This window comes from Podarcis erhardii (genome assembly GCF_964252035.2).
Source record: "Podarcis erhardii genome assembly, chromosome: 4".
Taxonomy (NCBI): Eukaryota; Metazoa; Chordata; class Lepidosauria; order Squamata; family Lacertidae; genus Podarcis; species Podarcis erhardii.
Window position 1 is genome coordinate 27,459,579 of NC_138508.1, and position 25,616 is coordinate 27,485,194.

At 45.2% G+C, this 25,616-nt stretch overlaps 1 protein-coding gene and 1 long non-coding RNA gene across 2 annotated transcripts in view; one reads left to right on the forward strand and one right to left on the reverse strand.

Moving 5' to 3' along the window:
• The window catches only part of LOC309341374, a 376,013-nt gene that overhangs the window by 266,942 nt on the left and 83,455 nt on the right, over positions 1–25,616 (forward strand). The window lies entirely within an intron of this gene.
• CDX2 (caudal type homeobox 2) lies at positions 14–23,457 on the reverse strand. Its single transcript, XM_081860733.1, has 3 exons — positions 22,711–23,457; positions 8,549–8,694; positions 14–860 (listed from the first exon to the last, which is right to left on the reverse strand). Exons 1-3 carry the CDS (start codon positions 23,213–23,215, stop codon positions 657–659), a joined length of 855 nt encoding a protein of 284 aa, XP_081716859.1. The 5' UTR covers positions 23,216–23,457; the 3' UTR covers positions 14–656.

Sequence of the window (25,616 nt, forward strand, 5' to 3'; positions counted from 1 at the left end):
TCAACTTTGCGATCTCTTGTGCAAGCAATTTGTATCAAGCCATTTCTTTGGAGCATTTCAGCTGCTGTTTATCGCAATCTTCCCCCATGAGCTGTCATGTAAAACAGTGCTCCTTTTGATATATCTAGAGTACCAGGAAAACAAAGTGAAATATGCTTTAACCCCCTCCCCCCCATTTTCTTTCGCCCACTAATATTTATCATTTGCTCAACAACATTGGTAATAAAAAAACAGGAATGACAAGAACAAACAAACAAACAACAACAACAAAAGGCATTCCAGGCCCAGTTCCCTGAGATAGCAGTGTTTTTCATTTGCAAAGAGGAGTGTCAGTTGCGTGGCACCTACCACAAGCGTGGAAACAAAGTGAAGTAAATCATGGGGGTGGGGGGAATCAAATCTCCTCCCCTCCCCTGTTGCCGCACAATGTGGGTTGATCACAGTACATTTTGTACAAATGCGCAGGAAACCAAAAGCTGGAGTGTGGTGCTGTGTATAGAAGTCCAGGTGGGACGCAGAGCCACAGTGTCCCTGTATCGATTTCACCAATGGACCAGTGGCCTTTCCCCACCAGGGGCTGGTGTGCATGTGTGCCTCCCCTTCAACGAAGGAGAGCAGGACGTACCAGCTGCTCAGTCTTTTCTCCCCAGCGGCTGTCACTGTGCAGTGGCTGGCACTAAACCGGGAGCACTCAACACTCCCCCTCCATTGGGGCCGGAGCCGGTTGTCCCTGGCTGCATCGAGGACACTGGGCTCATGGGTTCTGATCCACTGTGCACACCCCCTGGCTGAGACTGTTGCAACTTCTTCTTGTTGATCTTCCTCTCCTTTGCCCGCCTGTTCTGAAACCAGATTTTCACCTGGGGGAAGAGGAAGACAAAATAAGTTCCAGCAACTTAGTGCTATAGACCCATGAGAATGGCTCTCCCATTATCCCACTTGAAGATGCTGGAGATTGAACCTTGGAACTTCCGCTTGCAAGGCAGATCCTCTACCCCAAAGCTATGGTCCTTCTGCATTACGTGTTTCCTCAATATGTACTAAGAAGGTACTTTATGGACAACAGCTAAGATTGCATTCCTGTACATGCTTACCTGCGAAGGAGGTCCACAAATACAGTGGGACTTACTTCAAGAAAAGATTCAGAGGATTGGGCTGTTTGAGCAAAAAATCTTCCCGTCCTGCAGAAAAGGACAGGGAGTGGAGAATGTGTAGAAAGAGGGTGGGCTCCTCATAAATTCCTGAGAATCTAAGCTCTCCTTTTCAAAGCAGAAAGATAACATGTTTTTCAGGGGGAAGGAGGGAGCAAACAAACTTGTATTGTCATGGAGATGGAACATAATTTCCATATTGTTAAGTTTGCATCTTCTTAGCAAAACTGATAGGATCCTGAATTATTAAATTATCTCTTTTTTTTCCACACCAAAATGTAAAGATTACAGTCTGGCCCAAGTGATACACTTCTGAGCCCCTTTAATTCAGTGGAAGGGTGTTAAAGAGTGCATTCGGACATACCTAAAACACTTTAGTGTCTGCACTCTGGAATCACACTCATCCCAGTTTGAGGCCTACCACAGGCCTAATTAGGTTCCCCAGGCCAGGTCATTTTTGGGCTAGCCACACCCACATTTCTCAGGCATTAAGTCCAAGCAGGCTAAAGGAAGACTGGGCTCAGGAGAAACTGGTTCTGTAGTGTGGAAGGAGGAGCCAGTTACTCACAGAGCACATTGGCTGATGGGTGTGGTCCTACTCCCACCTTCTCCCAGGGCAGTTTTGCAACTTAAAAAAAAAAAGATTGAGGTTTACAGTCAATATATATGTTTTCCAAAAAAGCACCCAGTGAACTTCTAGTGACATAAATGACGGGCACTTTTAAAAATAGAAAATGACAGCACATGATCAATCTGAAGCACAACAGAGGGGTAGACATGAGGACTAACCCACTGTTAGAGGATGTAGGCCAAGGGCTCCCAGACTGTGATCCGGGGACCATCAGTAATCTGCAAGCTTCATTCAGGTGGTCTGCAGCATGTCTGGATAAGAGATCGCACACTATTTGCATTAAATGCTTACACTGCTTTTAAACTCAATTTTAACTGCTTCTTTTATTTCTTATGTTGTATCACTTTTTCAATTCTGTGGAATAGCATTCCTGTTGAAATACGACAGTTGCTCACGAGGTGTACATTCTGGAAATAATTAAAAACATTTTTGTTCTGAGGTACTTCCCAGCTGGATAAATGAGTCTTTACCATGGGTGTCCACTTATTAGGGTTTTAAGTCTTGTTTTAAATGTTTTGTTATTGTTGTGCCTTTAATTGTTCTTAATTATATGTAAATCACCTTGAGATAATGGTTTAGAAGGACAGTAGTAAATTAATCAAAATGGAGATAACAATAACGACACTAATACTAAATGCATAGATAAGAAATAAAAGAAGCAATAAAAAATACAATTAAAAATCATACAGCATCTAGCCCAGGGCATTACAATTGCTACCACAGTTAGAAAAAACATTAAGTGGTCCACCAATACCCTCAATAATTTTAAAATTTTTAAAGTAGTCAGTGGGTAAACATTAATTGGGGGGGGGATGATTGGGAGGCTCAATTCACTGGACTGAAAAGTGTACACACCCTTGTTTTTAGATACATATGTACATAATCTTAAGCATGTTCTTAATTTTCCATGGAAATCAAACAAAGTCAATTCTAATTCACTTGGACTGAATTGTGCTCCATGTTTATAAACTAATGTGTGAGCCTCCAGAGTTAAAATTTCAAGCAAACCAGGGCAATATTATTTCTTTGACTATGACATGTTCTTCAACAACATCTGTTGAAAAGCTAATAAAATATGATGACATTGTTACCAGGTGTTAAAATATAATATCAGAAGCAGAATTCCAAAATCTGTTGCAAGTCAATGCCTATACTTGGCGGGTATCAAAAGCAGAGAGTTCAGCACAGGAAATTGCCTATGTCTCTAGATGACTTCATTCAATGTAAGGGAGGCCCGTGACACACCTTCTTCCCACTTCAAGGGTCAGCCCTGTAGAAAAGAGCCTTGTCATGTGAACACAAGGAGTTGCCTTATTCTGAGTCAGAATTTTGGTCTGTCTGGTTCAGTATTGTCTATATGTTCACCTTTCCCCATAGTGAGGAAGACCTAAGGTGCCCAAAAGTATGCTAGTTGTGGGATGTGATACATAAGTAGCAGTCAAGTTCAACATTCCTTGTTTTCCTAGAGTGGACATGCGAGGGAATGTTTGGTCCAGTCAGTCGAAAACTTCCTGTTTCCTCCTGGTTGGGATATACTTCCTTTTGCATGTGACTAGAGGTGGACGTGACCTTACTTATCCAGGTAACCAAAAGGACAAGGCATGCTGCCACTCTCTCTCTCTCTGACTTCTTTCATTTGTTGGAGCAGCAGCTTTTTAGCTAGAGAAACTGGAACTATCTTCATATGGGATAGATCCACATGTATATACTTTGTAACTAAGTCTGCCTTCAAGGATCCAGCTGTGAACTGAATGAGTGAGTAAACTACTTTAATACACTTTACTCAAGATTGTGGAGTGTTTATTCTTTTAAGAGGGATATAAGGGAACTTACCATGAATCTAATATTGAGAGGCTTAAACAAGCCTGCAGTCAACTATCTGCTGTGCTTTTAAAAGGGGAATGTAAAACTCTGCTAAATTATAGAACTTGCTAGCACAAGTTAGGAAGAATATTAATAAACAACATATCCTCTTCTGCCTCCCTGAACATTCCCCACATTAGTGACCCCAGTTCCAAGTATAAGATCTGTATTGTGTTGTATGGTTACATTTTACATATATATTTTTTCTGCTGGCATTACACATATATTTTTTATTTAATTTTTACAGAGGTTTCTGTCCTGTAAGGATTTGCTGACACTTTCTTAGGGCTACCAATGACTGTATCCATCTTCTTGTCAACCAAAGCATTTGGGATATAATAGCCTGTTGAAAGAAAAATGCTATGTATTCTTGTGTTTTGATGTTGTAGATAGCCCTGTGATCTTCAGATGAAGGGCAATATAGAAATTTAAGAAATAATAATGTTTATGTGTAATTTCATTCTTGGATTTCTCTATTTTCAAATCAGACTAGAACCAGGCAGCCTTTCAGACAAGGGACTGTCCTCTCTAAATTAGGAGACATGTCAACGCTACCTACATAAGAAACATCCTTTATTCAGTTATGGGGGATTATAATAAGCCTTCCATTTAAATTTCTCATTTCTCATTACTTTAGGAAGCTTACTAAGGGGACAGGATGAGGCATATCTATATTTAGGATTGGAAATTGTTTGGGCATGCTGAACATTAGTTTCAATTTAGAATGGTTTCTCATGGGGGTTATTTTTTCAAAGTGGTTAAACTGGGTTCCCCTCACCCCATTTTAAGGGAATATATATTTGGAGTGGGAAACTAATGGCAAGCTCAAAACAGGAAGAGTAGGAATGGAAAATAAATCCCAGGTTTATATCCAAAATACAACCACAGTAGCAAACGGATATGGTACATTAGAGCTTAGCTGATTTCTTACGGCTTTCATGGCCAAACAGGGACTCTAGAAATCAATGCAGCCGTCATCAAAACACCAGCCCTTATATAAGTGACAGAAGAAAAGAAAAGCCATTATGCACATGGGAGCCTGACTCAGAACTAATGCATTTCCAGGAAATGCAAGGACACTCGGAACAGGGGTGGCACTCAGAAAAGTTAGAAACACAACTCTCTTGGACTTTGAGAACGAAGGTGTGTGACTTTTGTAATATCCGCAAAGACTGCAGTTAGGGAGGCTGCCTGGAAAGTCTCTTAAGGTGATCGGAATGGAATAAACAAACTCTCCCTCCTGAGCATGTTGATATATACAAAGCAGCCTCATAACCCAATATGTGAACTGGATATATGAGCGCACATGGAATTGTCATTTCCACCTTAAACCTAAAACACTGTCCAGGTGTGCCAAGATTGCATGGACACTAAAGGGATTTAATCAAGTTCTCAGTGCTGCAGCTAGGTCATTTCAGACTCTGGACTTAAGGGTCAGAATGCCTCATGAGCATAGACAGAACATACCTTCTCAGCACTGAATAACCCCAATAGATTCTCCACACTTCTGTAGGATCACAGAGAAAACATTCCACATCAGAGGCACTTTCCCCATCTCCCATCTTGCATGAAATGGGAAATGAAATAGTAAAGGCAGTGATATGGCCCTCATTGCTTTTAGATTGGCCATATTGTGTTGAAACTTTAATCCAATATTTCATATGTTTCTGGAGCCAAGCCCAGTGGCTTCCTTTGGTGAGCCAGTAGCCACTTGTTTCAAAGTAGTGCTGAAGATCCCTTAAAACTAGGGAAGGGGAACCTGTGTCCCTTCAGATATTGATGCCTGGCCAACAGACAACCCCAAGGATTATGTTCAAGAGATTGCGCCTAAAGCCAAAATTGTGTGTAGTCAAAACACATTAGGTTCAAATGCAGGTGGGATTACCAAACAGTTTTTTCCCCAGACACCCACCCCAATTTTAATGTTTTTTTTTTGTAGTTTTTTGCCAAGTGCATAAAGCTGAATGTGCACAAGTTAAATGCATGTAAATTGTGAATAATCTGTGTATCACTATTTGAATGAAAAGCAAGTGCAATTCTCAAGCCATGGACCCCAGAAAGGGGGTGGGGTGGGGACGACGACAAAGGGACTTGCCCTCTTTGTGCATTTACCTACTATATTTATAAAGCTTCATTGCAATAAAGTATCAGTACACTCTGGAGAAAGCCCAACCAGTGAAAATAGAATACTCAAAAGCAAAAGAAAAATGGTTAATACTGCTTAAAATTACAAACCATAATCTCTCCACACACACACACACACACACACACAGACCCCTACCTCATTTTTATGTTTTGCCCAGAAATCATATCCTCTAAGGAGAAAGTGATGAAGTGATGATACCTCTGGGTTTTGTGTAGTGAGTGAGAGTAACACTGCATATCATATCCTGAAAGGCACTTTTATCTTAAACGACTTCTTAAATTCCATAGCCAACATCTGGCATTATAAATAGGTTCTGGGCCAGTCAGGAACCTTGCTTGCAGTTTTGATTAAAGGCATCCAATTCTCATTCTCTCTCTCTCTCTCTCTCTCTCTCTCTCTCTCTCTGTGTGTGTGTGTGTGTGTGTTTAATCACCTTGGCCTGATCAGGTCTATCAGATATTAGACCTTGGAACCTTTTCATACAAAAGTCTTCAGTGCAGCCCACAACACTCCCAACACACTCTGCATAAAATTGTGAAGCCACACAATGAGTGCTCGCATGGAATGAGTGCTCAGCCACATACCGTACCTGTTTTGGGAGTTGGCTTTTGAGGTGACAGTGCTACGTTGCACAGCAAAGCAAGTCCATGCGTACATAACAACTTTTTTTGGTTATCATGCTGAATGTTTAAAGAACAAATAACCTGCCAGAACTAAAAGGGTAGCAATGCTTTTAAAAGGGGTGGAGGTGCGGAGGACATCTAATTGGAGTGGATTGAACAGCTTGCCATCAAATTCATGGGGAGTTGACACTGTTCACGAAACATTGTGATGTGGTCTCTGCAGGGTGGTCTGCCGACCAAAATGTGACACCAGGACGCTTGCCCTAGATTGCACCATTCTCTTGGAAATGGATACATTCAGGGAAATCCTATGATTACAACTGATCAAAGGAGCAGAAGTGTTGATTTGCTCAAAATCATTTCCTTTGATTTGAGCTGGCTGACTCTGGAGTGAATCTTTGTACAAATTACTGGAAGTGTAGTGAGTTGTTCAAACCCCCATTCAGCCTTGAAACCCAATAATCTCCACCAGTTAGAACCTCATTGGGTCATTATGAGGATAAAAATGGGAGGTGGGAGAGCTTCGTACAAATGGAAGTGAGATGATATAGCCATGTAAATGAATGCCCCTCACTTCCACTGCCACAGAACTTAGCCTCATACTTACCTAACACTTTCAGCAAGGGACTTGAAAGGATGTTTTCAAAGGAGACACATAAACATGCCTTTTAACCCACATTTCTAAATGCATGCATTTCTAAGTTCATGCAGATGAGAAAGCCATTTTGAAATCAATTGCATGCTTTAAATCAGAGGTGGGGAACCTGTGGCCCTTCAGATGCTGAGGGACTGCAGCCCCATCAGCCCCAGTCAGCATGGTTAGTGGTAAGGGATGATGGGAACTAGGACCACCCCTGCCATTAGGCAGAGTGAGGTAGCTGCCTCAGGCAGCAGATTTTAAGTGTCAGGAAATGGAAGCAAATTATTAAGTAAATTTACTATGATTTTGCTCTCCAAGAGGCACTTAAGGGTTTTCTTTGCTTCAGATGCTAAAATAACTTAGCTGGCCTGGGGTATTATATGGCTTCATCTTTTCTGGAGCAAGAAAAAACACTGAGCTAGCCCTGATGGGAGTTGTAGTACAAAAAATTCTGCACTGAATAGTGTTAGGGTTAGCATTACAGGAGGAAGGGGTATAAAGAGCTGCAGTTTGCTGGAAGTTTTGTTCCTCTTCAATCAGGCCTTTAGCCGATTAATATTCTATGGGCTTTTGAATGTGTTTGTGGGAGCGGGGTTTTTTGTTTTGTTTTGTTTTTGTTCTAACTATTTAGTTGTGCTTTTATCTTGTATTTTTATCTTGTAAACTGCCCTGAGATCTTTGGATAAAGATAGTAGTAGTAGTATTTTAGCAAAAAAGAAGTATAGCACAAAATATTTTTTTAAGATACATTTTAAGGTTAGATTTATATCTCCCTTATGAAAGTGAAAGCTGTGGTTTACAATTCCCTTGAGCCAAGCAATTTCTCTCGTTCCTTACAGAATCCAGCTTTGCCACTTAGCGTATACACAATAAGCAGCCATAGCCAACTCCTGGCTTGCTGGCAAGTATACCTATAGAATAAGGCATCTCTAGACAGAAAGGCCAGAGCTTAATGGGAGAGCACATCCTTTGCATGCAGGAGGTCACAGGTTCAATCCCCGACTGGAAAACACCCCTGTTCAAAATCCTGGAGAGCTGTTGCCAGTCCCTGTCACCTTTAATGACCTAGGTGGACCAGTGTCTGATTCAACAGACGGCAGCTTTCTAAAGACACCATGTGCAGGAAGTCCCATGCTTTTGTTCCTGGAAGGACATTAGCTGACATACTTTAAAAAAACAACAACATGAGGCTTTTAAGAGAGCAGGTGGCACAATGAGTCAGTGCATCTGGCTGTTAAACAGAAGGTTGGTGGTTCGAGCCCACCCAGGGATGGATTCCTGCATTGTAGAGGGTTGGACTAGATGACCCTTGGGGTCCCTTCCAACTTTACAGTTCTATGATTCATGGCAGGACCTTGGCCTGACTGCTTAATGGATTGTACTGATAGGTCTATTTTATGGACTGAAGCTAAAGCACCATGCCAAAGAGGATTTTCTGGGAGGCTGCAGGGGCCTTGGACATCTTACAGAGCAAAGAAATAGCCAAAGTCGCACCTGTCTCTCTGACAATCCCAGATTGGCTGCCAGTTCAGCTTTCCTCCGAATCGTGATGTAGCGGCTGTAGTGAAACTCCTTCTCCAGCTCCAGCCGCTGGTGATCTGTGTAGACCACGCGGTACTTGTCTTTCGTCCTGGTTTTCACTGAGGAGAGAGATGCATGTCCGTTAAAGGAAGTGCAATTACAGCACCATTTCTTTGGTGCATTCTTTGGACGGTATATTTGGAGAATGTTTGGCTTTAGCAAGAAGCTATCCCCTGTGAAAAATCCCCATCAGTCTCTAGCTACTGAGGCTTCTGTAGACAGTTGACCAAAGCAAAACAAAACAAAACAACATTTCAAAATATCCCTGCTTGACATGTTTATGCAGGAGGGCTTCCAATAACCCTGGGCCTTTACGGTTTCCAAAACTTAGCTGTTGCTTCTTTCCACCCCATCCCCCAAACACAGCAGGTTAGAAGGGATCCCTCTTCTTCCTGCTAGTTTAAATTATAAGCCCTCAAACGTCTGGCTTCAAGAGGAAGTGATTTTCAAACAATGCACGCTTGTAAAAAGGAGGCAGCTGCTGGGTTTATGGCCCCCAAGCCAAACACACACAAAAACACAACCGTAAAGCAATGCATTGGGGGGGGTGCACCTTGATTTGTGCATCTGTATTATTATTTGGCACTCTGTAATTTGGCCTGTTATGACTTCTACAAACTTCCACTTACTAGGAATGGAGTCCCAAAACTTCAGTAGAATTAATGGGTGGTATTGCACTAAGTGGAGCAGACCCATTAAAATTAATGGAACAAACTTAGTCATTTTCATTCATTTCAGTGGGCCTACTTTTGAGTAACCTAGTGGAGTGCCACTTCTCCAAGTAAATGTGTTTGGGAGAATAGCTCTCTGATATGCACAACCCAGATAAACAGGCACTTTAAATTTCAGTGGGAAGTATTTAATGCACAGACTTCTTTTTTCAGTTTACTTTCAACATGCTTGAGTTTGGCTAGGTCTTGTCTCTGTGGTTCAATCCAGTGGGAGATTCTCCTGCACTCATAAACCCCCTTGAAATGAACTGAAGCTGCAGGCAAGCATGGTTCATCTCATGTGTGCAGTCTCACTAGATCATTTACGAAGTATCAAAACAAGCCTAGGTAGTGCGGGGTTTTTTTTGGTAAAGGCTTGTTAACAGTTTTACCTTTGTCCCCAAACAGATCACTTAATATTGGAGATCAAAGTATCAGTCATTCAAATTGTGCTTAACTTATATCACAATAATAAACATTTTTGGAACCTGAGAATCAAGTCCCAACCGTTTCATCACTTATACAAATATGTATAAACTCAGGCCTCCCCTTTCCCAGGTCTGATGCTCAACTTTCTGTTAAGCAGTGCTCTCTTAAGTCACAACCAAACTAAAGTTTAGCCATTTTAATTCCCATTTATTTCAAAGGCGTGGGTGGGAGAGTTAAATACATGTTTTGCCCTATTTCCAATGAATTATATTTCATAGAATTGTAGAATTGGAAGCAACCTTGAGGATCATCTGCAATGCAGGAATATGCAGCTGCCCCATATGGGGATGGAACCTGCGACCTTTGTGTTATCAGCACCACTCTCACCAACTGAGCTACTTCATTGCCTTTTTACACAAACCACCACCAACAAATTGTGTGTCAGTGTGCAATTTATAAAATATATATATAATTCATTACTTGGTCAAGAAGTAATGTGCTATACTGTTTATTTTCTCATTAAACTGCATATCACATATATCACATTTCCCCATAAACTATTCCCTCTTTAGACATGGGCTATCTACTAAGGTAGGAGGATAAAGTTTTGCGGTATTGTAGGGGTGAGTCACAGTTGAATTGGGTGTGGGGTGGTGGAAGAGGAGTGTACACCTCTAGTAATGGAAATTTGACACACATAAAATCTGCAGACACTCCAAGGAGGAAACATTTGGATTTCTCACACATCTGATGTATGATGTGTTGTCCTTAGTTTGCAGGTGTATACATGGGTACAGAGGCGAAAGATGTAAACAATGGGGCCAAAGGTCATGACATGCAAGAGGCATAATAGTCTGCAACATTTCGGTGCAAAGATCAAGTGCCTATAAAGATAAGTACGTTCACAAAATGGTTATTTCCACGAACACACTACAGTACAATAAATCTATTCACATTTTAAGGAGCCACAAGACTGTTGTTGTTGTTGTTTTTCCTGGAAATGACTAGCATGACCACCCTTCTGGAAGCTGTGTTGCCCTGCTCTCGGCTAGCCTTTGCAAAACAGAGTGGGTAAGCAAAGGCTGTTTGTTTGTTTGTATTTAAACTGTGAAGCAGCTGCTTCCTGGAAAAGAAAGTAGCTGTCTGGTCCTTGAAGGCAAAGACCTCTGAAACGGAATCCACAAATTAAAACTTCAGATACACGTACTTTGTTATCTATGAGCAGTCAAATACAAATCCCCATTAAATATGACTCCTTTTTGGCAGAGGCTGCCTTGCCATGGTTATCTGTGCCCTGGTAACCTTTAGATTAGACTGTGGCAGTTCAATGTAGGTGAGGCTGCCTTTGAAGGTTGTCCAGAAACAATGGAGATGCACGATAACTACCTGGAATCTTTATGGAATGCTTTCCCCATGAAGGCTTGCCAGGCACCCACTTTGTAACCTTTTTGGTGTTAGGCTAACAGAGCAATCCAAACCAGGTCTACGCAGAGGTTAAGTCCCATTGAATTCAGTGAGGCTTACTCCCGGGTAAGGGGGGCTAGGATTGCAGCCTAAGACATTAATGCTTACCCAGACATTTGAATCTTATGTATGTTTTAAAGGGTTTCCTCTGTTGTATTTTATATTTCATTGATTGTACACTACCCATCAGTTTCTTAGTAACATGAAGGGTGGTATAAGAATTGTTAAGTGCCGATTAGGAATATACCACACCAGTTCTTGAACAGCTGCACTGGACCCTAGTTCATTTGCAGGGCAGAATTCACCATGCTGGCATTGATGCTTCAAGCTCTTCCTGACTTGGCACCAGGACCTTGAAGGACCTCCTGCCACCACACCAACCTGCCAATAGACGAAGGTCATGATCATGGAAGAGTGTTCTGCAGGTGCCTTCATCAAAGGAGATGAAGTGGATGGAACCAGGAAATACAATCTTCCTGGTGGTGGTACTCCACCTTTGAAGTCTTTCTCCAAGGAGGGCCTTTTTAAAACTTGGAATTAAGTCACAACAATTTCCTTCCTTCCTTCCTTCCAAGGCACCTATATTTGGCTGTGTGTGTGTGTGTGTGTTTTTTAAAAAAAAGTCCTAAATTTGTATTGATTATAAATCACACTCTTTCCTGTTCTATTTCTATTATTATTTTATAGCTGTAGTTATTTGTATTATGCTATTTTAATTCCATGTTGTTTAAACTGTGCCTTTTGAAATTTTAATTGAAAGGTGAGATCAGAGCTTATTAGTAATTATGAAGTGATTTATGTGGCTCCACAACAAGCACTCTTGCTTATCAATAAAAGTCCATGTAAAACAACTGACTTCTTTCCAAAAAACATGGAGGCATCAGTGCCATTCACAGCAAAAGGACTGAATTGATTTAAATATCCAGGCAGGCACTATCTGGCTGGGAGATCAGCTCTTTTCTCCTGCAGTTTCAAGGGACTGGAAAGCTTTGATTTAAACACCACCAGTTGTAAATGAGATAAGCAACAAGAAACAATATTCTATGATTCTATAAGGTGGGTTTTACTCAGAAGGCATTCAAAAGCCCGCTTAGGAAGGAAGCTTAATTTACACCAGTACAGTATTTCTTATTCCAAGTCATGTGCTGAGCTATACACAAACACATTTGGGCCAGAGTAAGAAGGAGTGAATTCTACCTAAATTTCAATTTCCCCTCGCTTGAAGGTTTATCTATAGATCTATCTCGTTATAAAACGTAAATGCAAGAACTTGCCAATTCCAGTACTTTTCTACATTTTTTCTCCTCCTAAAAAACCCCGGACTACCCCATTCCCTGGGGAATTTATTCCCAGGACAGCTGGCCAAACTAGGAGTATAAATTGCGCCATAACAATTTCAAATTCACTGCGCTTCCCAAATTCACTGCGATTCCCAGGCAGCCCTCCAGCGCGCCTGGCCTTTGGTCTTTTCTCCCGCTTCTCGTTTAACTGGTTCTCTTCTTAAACAGACCCCCACCCGCACCACAAATAAATAGAGAGATCTGAGCTTCTTCTGCCTGCCTGTAGGTGTTTAATGGCCGGCAGGCTGGCTTTGGTGAGGCTAAACAAAAACAAAAGGGGCAGAAAGGCGCGGCCCCTGCAGCCCCCAGACAAAAGCTTCCCCGCCACGAAGACAAGGCTGATCAGAGGGAGCTCCCTGGAGCCGCTCAATGGAGAACACGAGCGCCGACAATGCGCTACAAGGCGATCTTATCAAAGCGAGGAGCCTCTGGAACGCCCCCGAATCGCAGGCGCAGGCGGGTTGCCTGGAACAAATGGGCGGCAGGCGCTTTCATTCTCCCCTCGCGCTCTGCGCGGCGCATTTGAATGGAGACAGGCAGGTCCCTTCCCCTCCCCACTGCGGGAAAGGAAGAAAGGGGTTCGGAAGTGGTTGGGCTCCTTGAATTCAAATGCATCTGGGGGTGGGAAGCAGGGAGGGGGCTCCTAATAAAACGCAGAAGACCTCGTCTTCCCAGTTTCAGCCAAATTGCCCCCTCCCTTTGAAAATAAAACAAAAAACACAATACATGGGGGAAGGGGCGTCCAAAACAGGACAAAGGAAGCGGTCTTCCACTGGGCCAAAAAAAAACAAAACATTGTTGCATCTAGCTCAGTGCTGAGGACACTGGCTGGCAGCAGTTTCAGGCTCTTTCCCAGATGCTGGGGAGAGAAGCTAGAGCGTTCTGCAGGTCCAAGCTCTGCCTCTGGGAGTTTATAATATGACTCTTCTCCAATTTAGGGAGATGCGGAGCAGGGTGGATCAGGCCAATGGATCCATCAGCCTGTTTTCACAGCAGCCATGCAGGTTGGGCCACCTACACTTCCCCCAAATCTGAGCAAAGTTGGAAAGGGAGAGAAACATATGGCAACCACTTTTCCCAAGCCACAAAAATGATCTTCTTTTGTCAAATTATTTAAATTAATTTTCAATTACAAAAGTTCAATATACGCCATATTATATCAATACCAGATAGCAATCCAAATACCAATCAATTACATAATTTATGTGGCCTCCCACCTGCTGTACTTCAAGGTCTGATTCCCTTTAATTCTGCCTCCAGACTAATTTTCAAACCAAATACAATCCACTCTTGATAAAATGACATTCTTCTTTAAAACTTTTTAAAACCACAAGCCCATTCAGACTTGGACTTGGCGTCAGGAAATCTGTTCTCCTAAAATGGCAGAAGCATTTCAAGGCAACCCTGAAAGGCACCCTATAAATATAGTTTGGGGTTTTGTTTTGTATTTATGAGCAATAATCATTTTAAAAGGGTCTGAGCACGTGCAATGCACATTTTCCACATTATTGATAACAGCAGCCTGAGCTATTGTGGTATCTCAAGTTTCATGGGTTTTTTAATAAGAGGGAAGACCCAGATCCAAACCACAACTTTACAGAATTGTTGTCCAGGTTAAAATAATGCAATTATGTGACTATGTTGAGTACAATCAATCAAGGACCAATTAAGGCTTTTAGGGGATTGAACCCCAGCACCCCAGTTCAAAACTGGTGTGCAAACCGAGCCACACTATTCCGCGGATGAAGTCACTCATATTATATATCATATCATCATATATCAGCCTTCACCAACTTGGTGCCCTCCAGATTTTCTGAATTACAACTTCCACCAACCTGGGAATCCAGAAGATTTGTGAGGCATCAGATTTATGAAGTCTGATACACAGTTTATTCACACAAACGTCACTGCTTGCAGCGAATCCCAGGATCTCGCTAACGGAGAGAGAGATTCGGAAGACAAATGATTTAAGACAGAATGAACTGGTAGAATTGCCACTTTTTGTTTATTTGTTTGGGTTGCTGTTGTTTTTAACCCCAAGTCCTTACGCTTTTTTAACACCTGGTGAGTGACACCCCAAACATTTAAGAGACCAGCCATTTCCCGCAAGTGGGGGAAAACTTTGTCTGCTTGGGAGCAGGGCATGAGCAGGGGAGGAAGACAGCCTTGAAGAACTAGGTAGAGCTTAGAGAAGAGAAAATAATGGCCCTGATCCACTGGAAAGTTTCCCTGGATTGTGTTGGAATGAAGACGTGTCAGTTAACCATTTGCAAATATTTTGTCAGACTCTCAAGACAGGAAAAAAATAATAGAAGCTTATTTCTGACTGGACTGCTATCTATGTATTTAAGTGATCTCTCTCTCTCTGGGATTTTTAAGGGTGATTGCCAATGTTAGTTATACTCAGAGTAGACCCATTGAAACCGAAAGACTTAAGTACCTTTAGTCCACCAATTTCACCCTAACAGTACAATCCATGTCTACTCAAATTAAGTCCTATTGCATTTAGTGGGACTTACTCCCAGGCAAACCTGATAAAGACTGCAGCCTGACGATTTTGCATTGCATTATGTAAAGGTGCATTTAAAGTGTTTAGTATTGTACTAACATCAATGTTATTAGTGTGACAGCACTCTCGCCTTTGGGAAGTCCCTGCCTATTGACAGCCGACAGGCGGCTTCACTGTACCCTTTTCAGCGCCTGCTCTAAACATTTTTGTTTATGCACCCAAGTTTGTTGAATTTTGACATGTGTTTTAATCTGGTTTTTAGTTTATCACTAAATTATCATATATATTTTAATATTTTAAATAGCTGGTTTTAACTGTTTCCTCAACTTACATTTTTTATTTTTGTAAACCACTTTGTAGTGGGGTTGCTTTGTGTTCTGGTTTTTACAATCAAAATGCATATACTTTTTAGGAAATAAAGAAATGATAGAGATTCTGTGATCACCACGTGGGAGCCATATAAATAATAATGCCTCCTAGAGAGGACTGCAGAAAATCAACCACTGGTTTGCTTGGGGTGAAGATATGGGATGGGTGGGAGAAAGATTTTCCCCGTTGATCTACTGCGGATAATTTTGCAATCCACCCAAGGGCCTGTTCCCACTCTCAGCTGCCGCAACCACCAACACTCCCCCCCTTCCCCCGCCCAGGAAAGAGAGAGAGAATGAGAGAGGAATGGCAGATTTCAATATTGACTGCGAAAGTTTCTGTTCCACCTCCCTCTCCTTTCTCTTCTTTTCCGGTGAGGGGCGGTCAGGGAAGGGGAAAGGGGGGAACAATAGCAAGGAAGGTGTATATCAAAGCAAGATAGGTTTAAAGCCCCCTCCTCATGACAGATGAGGGTCTGCCAAAGAGAAGGGAGGAACAATATTAGCATCACAAGTAAGGCGAAGGGGGTGCCTGCAGGACCCCCCTGCCCTCTGCAACCTTTTCCTAGGGCATTAGCATCCGAGGTCGCTTCTAAGGTTGCTATCCTAAGGACACTCACTCAAGAGTAGGTCGCGCTGATCTCAGTGGGACTTTCTTCTTAATAAGGATGGTGAAGGGTGTGCTGTAGGATCAGCCTTCCCCAAGCTGGTGCCCTCCAGCTGTTTCGGCCTATCTAACTTTAGCTGAGATGGATGCTTTAGCTGAGATTGCAGGGGGTTGGACTAGATGACCCTTGGGGTCCCTTCCAACTCTACAATTCTATGATTCTAACTCCACTCAACCCCCAGCCCGGCATCTGCTTGTAGGGCTTCAGAATGGCAAAGGCCAGCGCTGGATTTAGGGTGGTTCCTCTAGCCGAGGGGGCTCAAAAGTAATAAAAATAAGAATAGCCTATATTTAGATGGGTACCTACGGAGAAGATCCATTTAAAAAGCAGCTGTACCAAAAGGAATTATTGTGAAAAAAAGAAATATTTAGCGTATGTGTGACGAGTTTTGTCCTCACTCAAGGCACCATACTACCAGTCTGCTCTTGCAAAAGCTACTGTAGATGCAGGACCTCCTGCTACAGACATGATTTCTATTTATTATTTCCAATCTACACTTTCATTAAAAGAATATCATGGTGGTATGGAGAGTATAGTAATGAAACCAGCAAAAAGCACCCATGAAACTTTAATAAATACCAACTGGTTAAGAAGAGAACATTCATACTGCAAAGGCCCTTCTAAAACAATGTAGTTTTCAGAGCAGCTCTGAAAGAAGGGAGGAATGGTTTCTGGTAAACCTCCACTGGTGGGGAGTTCCACAGGCCCTGGCTCAATCTGTAGTGAAGGCCAACCCAACCTCAGAGGTGCAGGGAGCCACCAGAAGTGTCCCATTTGAGCATCTCAGATGTCTGAGGTGGAGCATAAGGAATCAGATGGTCCCTAAGGTCCTTTGGATCTGAGTTGTTTAGGGGCTTGTGAATTAACACTAGTACCTTGAATCTGTTTCCCATTCACCCCCATCACTTCTGTCTCCCTCTCTCATGGGGATAATAATGCAAGCATATAAAGTCAGCCAGTACTTATATGTGAGTGTTATTAGTCATTCCCACATTGCAAAAAGTGAGTTCATGGCAGAGTTGAGGTGTACGTTGACCAGGTCTCACTAATGTATTGGAATTCAGATTGTTATATTCTGGTCTAACTAGTTGCACTCAATCACGCTTTGGGGTGAGATATCTGTTCACGGCAGGATCCTGTGCATATCTACTCAGAAGAAAGCCCCACTGAGTTTGATGTAGGGTTGCAGTCTCCGTGCATCTCAAGGGCATGGTCCAGTCAAAGGGGAGCAATTTCTTGGCTCTCAGTGGGAGAGCCAAGCACAACATAGGATCCTGTTTGGTTTCAGTGGGACTTGCTCACATGTAAGGTGTATAAGGCTGCAACCAGAAGTTTGCAGCAAACCAATAGAGGTAACCTACAGGAATTAAAATTAATGGTACTGGCGACCACTTCCCTAGGTCCCAAAGGAGAAGGGGGGAACTTTCAAATGTTGTTGGACCACAACTCCCATCAGCTCCAGCCAACATTGCTAACATCTAGCAGGCCACAGGTTCCACATCTCTAAATTAGGAGATGCAAATAGTCAGATCCTAGATACGTTTACTCTGGAGTAAATAACAAGCAATACAACTTTCCAGGGTTTCAGAGAGGATTTTTTCTCTGAACCTTGGGACACTGAACCTGGAGGGGGGGTTGCATACCAAGGAGATGCTACTTCCCATTGTGTTCGAATGTGCTTACTCTGGAGTATGTACAGTCAGAGGCAATGGGAAGCTCACCAAGACACTCCCCCCCCCCCAGCTATTCAGAACAGACTATGGAAAGGAGGAGATCTTTCTTGAGGAAAGGAAGGAGAGGGATTGCATATCCGTGGCTGGGTGGACAAGTCCTGGTCGCTGCCCTACGGGGCTGCAGAGAAGAGCTGCCCAGCCGCGAATCAACTCCTCTCTGCACGGATTATTAGCAGCCCAGCGGCGATGGGCATATAAAGGTATGCACTGACCAATGAGTCAGAAATCAGTGCACAACCAACCGCGCGCACCGGCCAATGATTTAAGGATGAAGCCCGGTATCAGCTCGACGGGAAAGCGACCTGCAGGAAGGCCAACGCGCGCGGAGGAGCGCAAGGGGACCCCCGTTGCCTCTTCTCAATCCAGAAAAAGTGCTAGATCAAGCTGATCCCACGGGATCTTCAGATCAGCCTCTTGCGTACAAGAACGATGCCTTTGCCCTTCAGTTAAGAGGTTAGGAAGCCAAGCGGCCGCGCACAAACTGGATCGCATTTTCCTCTGGCGAGGGGCCGGAGAATCAATCTCTTCACTACAAGCTCATGTACATTTTATACCACAGGGCCCTCCCGATGCTGTTGGACTCCAGCTCCCATCAGCCCCAGCCAGCATGCCCAATGGTCAGAGATTAGTAGACTTGTAGTGCAATAGTCACAAGTTCCCCATCTCCAAGCTGTGTCCTAAAACAGTTCTCACAGACTTGGGTCTGGCATGTTCATCTGTAGAAAACGAATCTATGCCGGGAGAAAACTAGCAGTTCAGGAAGAAGACTAGGCAAAAGCTTCCCAGCATGCTACTCAAGGAATCTGTTTTTCATATGGGCGATTATTCCCTCATCCAAAATCTGAAGTAGGTACAACCCAGGCCCTTGCATCTCAGTGACAACTATAGACTGCTTCTGAATTCTTAGTCTAATGTGGATCCGGGTCATTCAGTGTGCGCCTGTGTCTTTGAAGCTGCAAATACCCTGATTTTAAAAACAAACAAACAAACAAACAACCACCGGAAGTTTTCCTGCGCAAGCGTAGTTGAAAATTCAATGGGAGCAGCAGCGCAAAGCCTTGCCAAACTCAGATTCATTTTAACGCGTCTTGCTCAAGAGAACTTTCCAGTCGTTGAGGCTGGTTCCTTGCGCGTGTCCTCACTTCCCAGTAGGTTTTGTCCTGAGACTGAACCTTCGCTAGAATTAGTGAGCTCATCAGAAGAACATTAGAAGCAAATGGACCTACATTCGCAAGTGAAGTGCACTGCAAGAACGTGGAGACTTCCAGGGCCTCTGGGATTATACAACCAGTTTCCATTAAAGCAAATCTTTCAGGGTCAAGGCAAAACAAGAATGCATTAGGTTAAAATAAGAGGTTCAGTATTGTTCTGACGATCCGACCCTACATACATTTTATCTTTTCGTGTGACTAATTCTACCGCTCTCTAAACCTCAATATTTTATTTTATCCACGGGATTCTGAATGGATGACTGTATCATGGACTTCAAAACACTGCTCATGGAAATTGTATAATTCACCAGCTCAGCCCTAGGATAGAAACCGGATCCTACAGGCATTACTCAAGAGTAAACCCCGGGGATTTTCATTAAACTGCCTTCTGTTTCGGATTAGTAGAAGGATTAGAGTTTTAAAACCGATTCCAGTCCGGCTGAATTCCAAAACATGTGCGTCAAGACGGCCCTAAATAATGCGCCTTACGCTTCAATTCTAAACTTAAATTCATCTGCAAGTAGATTACATTGCTTGATTTTCAACCGCTCCTCTTGAGTGATTTCACTGCGGGTTACCGCTTTCCCTCGTCGGTAACAATGTATATGCGAATTTAGTGGTTTTCTTTTAAATATTGACAATAAGGAACAAAGGTTGTTTTTTTTTTTTAAAAAAAGGAGTTGCATATTTGCTCTTCAATACCACCACCATCACTGCCCCCCCCCCCCCGCAATTCGCAAATACACCAGAGTTTCCAAAGCAAGGCTCCCCGACTCTCTGCGGAGCCGCCAAGCGGGAAGTCCCAGAAAACTCCCTGCTTGCTACGGTCGCGCGTCCCCTGCGCAGGGCAGCAGCCGATGCGTCGCTCAGATCCCTGAACCACACACAGTCAGCAGGTCATCCGGCTTCAAATATCACTAGAGAAGCAACGTCAGCCGAGGCCCTCTCCTGCTCCTGGGCTTTGATCCTTGCTCCCGGAAGGGTGTTCTCAGTTGTCTAATTAATGCCAGCAACTTGACGCGTAAAGAACAGAGGTCCACACATCGGCCTCAGCCACCCGTGGCCGGCTCTCTGTTGTTGTTACACACACACACATGAGCTAGATTCTCCAGCGACAATCCCCCACGGAAATCCCCACGCCACCATTATGGTACAATCCGAAGCATATTCACTCTGGTTTAACTCCCACTGAATTCAATGGGACTTGCTTCCTATCCAGGCTGCAATCCTTCATAGACGTTGCCCACAGCGGGGACTTACTTCCGAGTGAACATGCCTGTGATTTGCGCTATTAAGTGTGTTTATTAGGATTGCAGCTTTTCAGGGGGTTCCCGAGCTTTTAATTTCTGCCTGGGTCATGCCTCCCGCGTTCATCCATGTCCGCCTATAGATTTGGAACACATTCAAGTCTCCGGGGCGCTGCGCCTCGCCATAGTATCCCTTCCTTACAAAAACCCAGCGACGAGAGAGGGGGGATAGCTACCTATTCTGCGAAGCTGGATGGAGACACCGGTCCGGGGACCACCGACAACTAAAACCACAGATCTTCCCGCATCAAGTAATCCTGGCCTCACCTACCCTACGATCAAAGTTACGGTAAGGAATGTCATTAGTATACAATAGGCGGAGCGCGTAGAGCGCTCGAAAGAAGCCTTACAGAAGCCAAATTATTTATATTAGCGACAAATATAATATAATGATTATAATGTTGTACTGTTTTAGTGTTGTTAGCCGCCCTGAGCCCGGCTTCGGCTGGGGAGGGCGGGATATAAATAAAATTTATTATTATTATTGTTGTTGTTAAAGGAGCATAGGATCTGCCTTATTCAGAGTCAGACCATTGGTCGCATCTAGCTCAGTGCTGTCTACACTGGCTGGCAGAGGCTCTTCAGGGTTTCAGACACAGGACATGCCGGGGATCGAACCGGGACATTCTGCATGCAAAGCAGGTGATCTCCCACGAAGCTACGGCCCTTTCCCCGAAAGAAAACGTCGGTGGGAAACCCCCCTGCAGATTGGAAAGGCCTTAGGGGGACAGTTCCTGCCAGCCACAAATTTCAGCTCGGCGGCAGTGCTTGGATTTATATATGGGGCTTGACCTCGCCAGGTTGAGAAGCTCCATGAAAGGGAAAGTCCCATTAATTTGCAACGGGACGGATTTCCCAGGAAATGTGTGCGTGTGTCTCGTGTGTTTAGAATGGCAGTTTTAGTGCCCACATGCTTCAGTTTAACTGGCTCGGGCGATAAAGATGCCTGTCTCCAATCAGATCTGTAGTTTTGTACAGTCTGGAAACTCACCAGCCCAACAGGAATGAATCGCGGAGGAAATAGACCAGGATGGAGAGAGTCTGAGAACCTTTCTGGTGACAGCCCGGCTCATCCAGGCTAAATCTGTGAAATAGTTTAAACGGTATTGAAGAAGCGCAGTTGCAGTGGGGATCGTGAACGCGCAATTTCATTTGGAAGGAAGTGCCCCTGCTTCCCACGGGATTTACTTCCATGAAAATCCTGAGCTGGGATCCTGGCACAAATGTAGGGCGTATCAATTCAGATGGGGTGGATCTGAGATTCATGCTCCCCTGAAGGGCAAAACACTCGTTGGTTTTAAGAACTGTGGAGAGTCACGAAGTTCAGTTTTGTGGATTGCAGTTTGTGGATTTGCAGCCTGTTAAGTTTATTTGCGGCCGCATTTACACTCAGATCCGAACCAGAGAATGTGCCGGCTCGCTCTTTGTTCCTTTGCCCACTATTAATGAACTACCTTCCCCAATATTTAATGCACAAATCTGGCTCAATCCTGGCCTTGTCAACTCAGGAGTCAAGCCCGCTGCTTTCACTGGGATTTTCTCAGTGTAAGCAAGGCGTACAGCCTTTACCTCGGAGCAAATGCCTTTTAAGGGGAGGCAGAGGTATAATAAATTGACAGGGCGAGGTATTCCCAGCACGTAAAGCGCCACTGACGCCAGCGGACTTACTTCCGAGAAAGTTTATATGGAATCTGGAGCAGCGCGTGGCTTTCAAACTTAGCAGGAAATAATATTCGTTTTTAAACTGTCACGGTCTTAGGCTAGCACCGGAAGCCTATTGATGATTGCATTCGTTTTAATGGTTCGGCTTTACGAGGGAACTGGATACTAAAAGCAAGCAGGCGCGCGCAGGACTGCCCAACCCTCCGGCCTCACAGCGCTGGCGATCGGCTCCACCATCCCTGCAAGACACGCCAACCCTGGATCCAGACCGAATATATGCATATTTCCAAAAGAAGGCTCCGTAGGATGGCTGTCTCGCTTCAATCCGAGAGAGATCCTCACACCAGGCCGTAGGTCCCCGACCAAACACCCCCGCATCGGGCTCAATTTGATCGAGGTGTGCACGTCACCTTAACCCTTGAAACGAGCAAGACCAGCCGCGATCCTTTCCAGAGTCCTTGCTTTCTTAACTCTTCCCTCTTTCCCCTCCCACGGCAACCGTGCCCCGGCGCTGGTGCAGAGTGCCGCTGCGTCGCCTGAGCCCCACTGAACAACTTCCGCCCGCTGCGCCTGTAGGTGTTGAGGTGACCGGGTTTCCTCCAGGCCTGCGCCCCACAGCCCCTTCCTCCGGACACCCAACGAGCCGCCCTTCCCTGCCCCTTCTCCTTCCTTACCGGGTCCCCCTGCCGTGGGTTTCCTGATCCAGTCGCAGGGGTTCCGCCTCTGGCCGCCCGGAGAAAGGTGCTCGGCGCCGGGCGGCGAGTTGAGCGGCTGCATCAGCCCCCCGGAAGCGGGGACTCCGCAGGGGGGCGCCGGCGGCCCCTGCGCAGGGTGGTGGTGGTGCGGGTGCGGGTGGTAGTCCCCGACGGGGCTGTAAGCCAACCCTGCCGCGCCGGAGGGTCCGTGCACGGCGTTGGCAGCAGCCCCAGGGACGCCCCCCTGCCCGTAGCCGTTCCAGTCATCGCGCAAAGGCGCCCCGTAGGCGCCCGGCCAGGGCGATCCCGGGGACTGCGCGTTGTCCAGCCCGATCCCGGCGGGCACATGGTAGGCGCCGTAGTCCGTGTACTGCGGGGCGCCCACGAAGTTCTGCGCCGCCGCCAAGTTGAGCCCCCCGGCGTGGCGCACCGAGCCCGGGTACATGGAGGCGCCGTCTTTCTCCAACAGGTAACTCACGTACATGGTGGCCGGAGGCGAGGGGCTCTCCTCCACATACTGCTGCGAGGGCGCAGGCGATGGGCTCCTGGCCTCTCTTCCCTGGGGAGGGAACCCGGTGCGTTGCGAGGATCGGCGCCCACCCCGTGGTCGAGGCGCCTTCCGTGTGGGCGCAGAGGAACCGAGAGCGCAGCCGACGCGCGGTGGTCAGGGAGCCACCGGCTCCATCGGCCGGCCACGCTTGCCGCGCTCGCGACGAGGCTCCGCGCTGTATGTTGACAAGGCGCTCTGAGCAATGGCCAGGCCAGGCCCAGCACCCAAGGCAGGTGACGTGGAGAGGGAGCGGGAGGGAGGGGAGAGAGGGAGGGAAGGAGGGAGGGAGGCACCCGGGTAATATAGCTGCTCCAAGCCCCCAAAGAAGATTTGCATTTAAAAAGATAAGGCAGAGGGCAGCGACCTGATCACAGAGACATATTCGGGCCTTTATTGTTTAAGAGCTTCCTTCTCCCATTGCAACCTGGTGCACTTTAACCTCCAATCACAGGTTCAAAGAATGGGAATCCGAAGAACTTGCAAAAGGGAGAGCGGAGCGAAGGGGCGGGTGAGTGGTGGGCGAAGGTGGAAGCGCACCGAATGTCTGGAAAAAGAGCGCCTCCCAAGAATAAAAATAAATGCTGCGCCTCTCTTTGATGTGAGGTCTTGGAAAAGGCCTAAGAAGTTGGCAACGCTGAGAAGTGCCTTCCAAAGCAAGAAAACAGAGGATCTGTGCTGGCCAAAACAGAGAGAGGTTTCCAGGCCCAGTTACGCAGTTTTCAGCCTCATCTAAAGGCAAAAAGTTAAAGCCTAGGATGTGGAGACGTTAGGCTAGGAAACAGATTGGCCAGACTCTCTCCATAGGTTCGAAACTACTCCCCCCCCCTTTAAGCGTTCCCTTAACGTTTTAAAGCCCGTTTACTCATTAATAACCAATTGCCAGGCTAATCCCGGATAAGGAGGCGGCAGGCACCAAACGCCAACGCCGCGTACGACCCCAAAACAGAATTCAGAATGTCAAGGGATTATCTTAATTTCTTTAGGGTTTTGTCGTGTGGCAAGAAAGCCCCCGATTCCCTTATCAAGGTGCGGACCTGAACACATTTAGGGAAGTCCCGGGTTACACTCACGGAAGAAACACACACACATTGAGGCTCTTTACAGACTATACGTTTTTATTTATTTCATTTTATTTGTTGCTTAAAAGTTACCGAGGGCTGGTGCTATATATTTTTCCTGGTACAAAGCTATTGAGATTATATTTGACCAGTCCGTTCCATAGGCTTCCCGCCTCTCTGAACCTGCCCATTACTGAGGATCGTGAAAAGAGTGGCTTTTATTTCTATATATATATATTAAAGCATCCGAATCCAAGGCAAATTTTTAAAGAAGATCAATTGAGTCTCCAGCCAGCTAGATCAAATGGACGAAAAGAAAAGAAAGAGGCAGAGAATCGATGTTCTTGGGGAGGAAAGGTAGGAGAGTCAATTGCCAGTCAATTTCATACCATTTAAAACCCAAAGCTTTTTACTTTTAAACTAGGCTGATCCGACTGTATATATTTCAGTATTCTATGGAGTATTCATTATTCTATTCTATGGAGAGATGGATCTGTTGTCGCTGCTGCTGTTTTACAGAAGTCCCGAAGAATATAATTCTAACAAAGGACAGTCTGTCAATATACAATGAAACCCGAGCAGAAACTGACCTTCTCAAGACACCGGAGAAGGAAAAAGACAAACTTTAAGTCCATCAATTTGCACACACGAAGGGGGGGGGGGATGAAGAACGGAGGGTGGTACTTTCAATCTTCCCAATAAGAGAGAAAAATGTGGGTCACTGCGACTCTGGCCTGATTTATTTTGTTAACCCCATGAACTGATCCGGTTTCAGGCAGCTTCTAAGCCCGATCCAGATCGCAGAGCCTCTGCGGTGAAGATAGGACCAGGCCACTTTGATATGAGCATTCTGCCGCGCGTCGCGGCGCAGACACAAGTCGTCCTTTGAAGATGCGGCAGGCGGCCCCCGCTTCCCCCGGCTCCCCCTCTAAATCCCAGCAGATTCACTCATTGTTTTTATGCTTTAACTTTTCACCTTGAGCCGGGGACAATGCGGGGAGGCGCAGGGTATATTTGCATGCCTTTAATACACACAGCAGCCAAATCTTTTGCTCAAACTGCCGGCGGTGGTGGAAACTTTCCTCCGTTCCCATCGCGGGCCGGCGGACAGGAGCGCCAGCCCCTTCGTCTCCTTCTCGACCCCGGCTAGAACAATCGTCTGCGGGGAACCAGCCGCAGCTGAGATCGCGGAGGTGAAGTCGCCTTGGGGGCAGGGAGGCGGCGAAAGCTGTGCAAAGGGCAGAATCCGGCCAAACCAAAGAAGAAGGAAAAAAAGG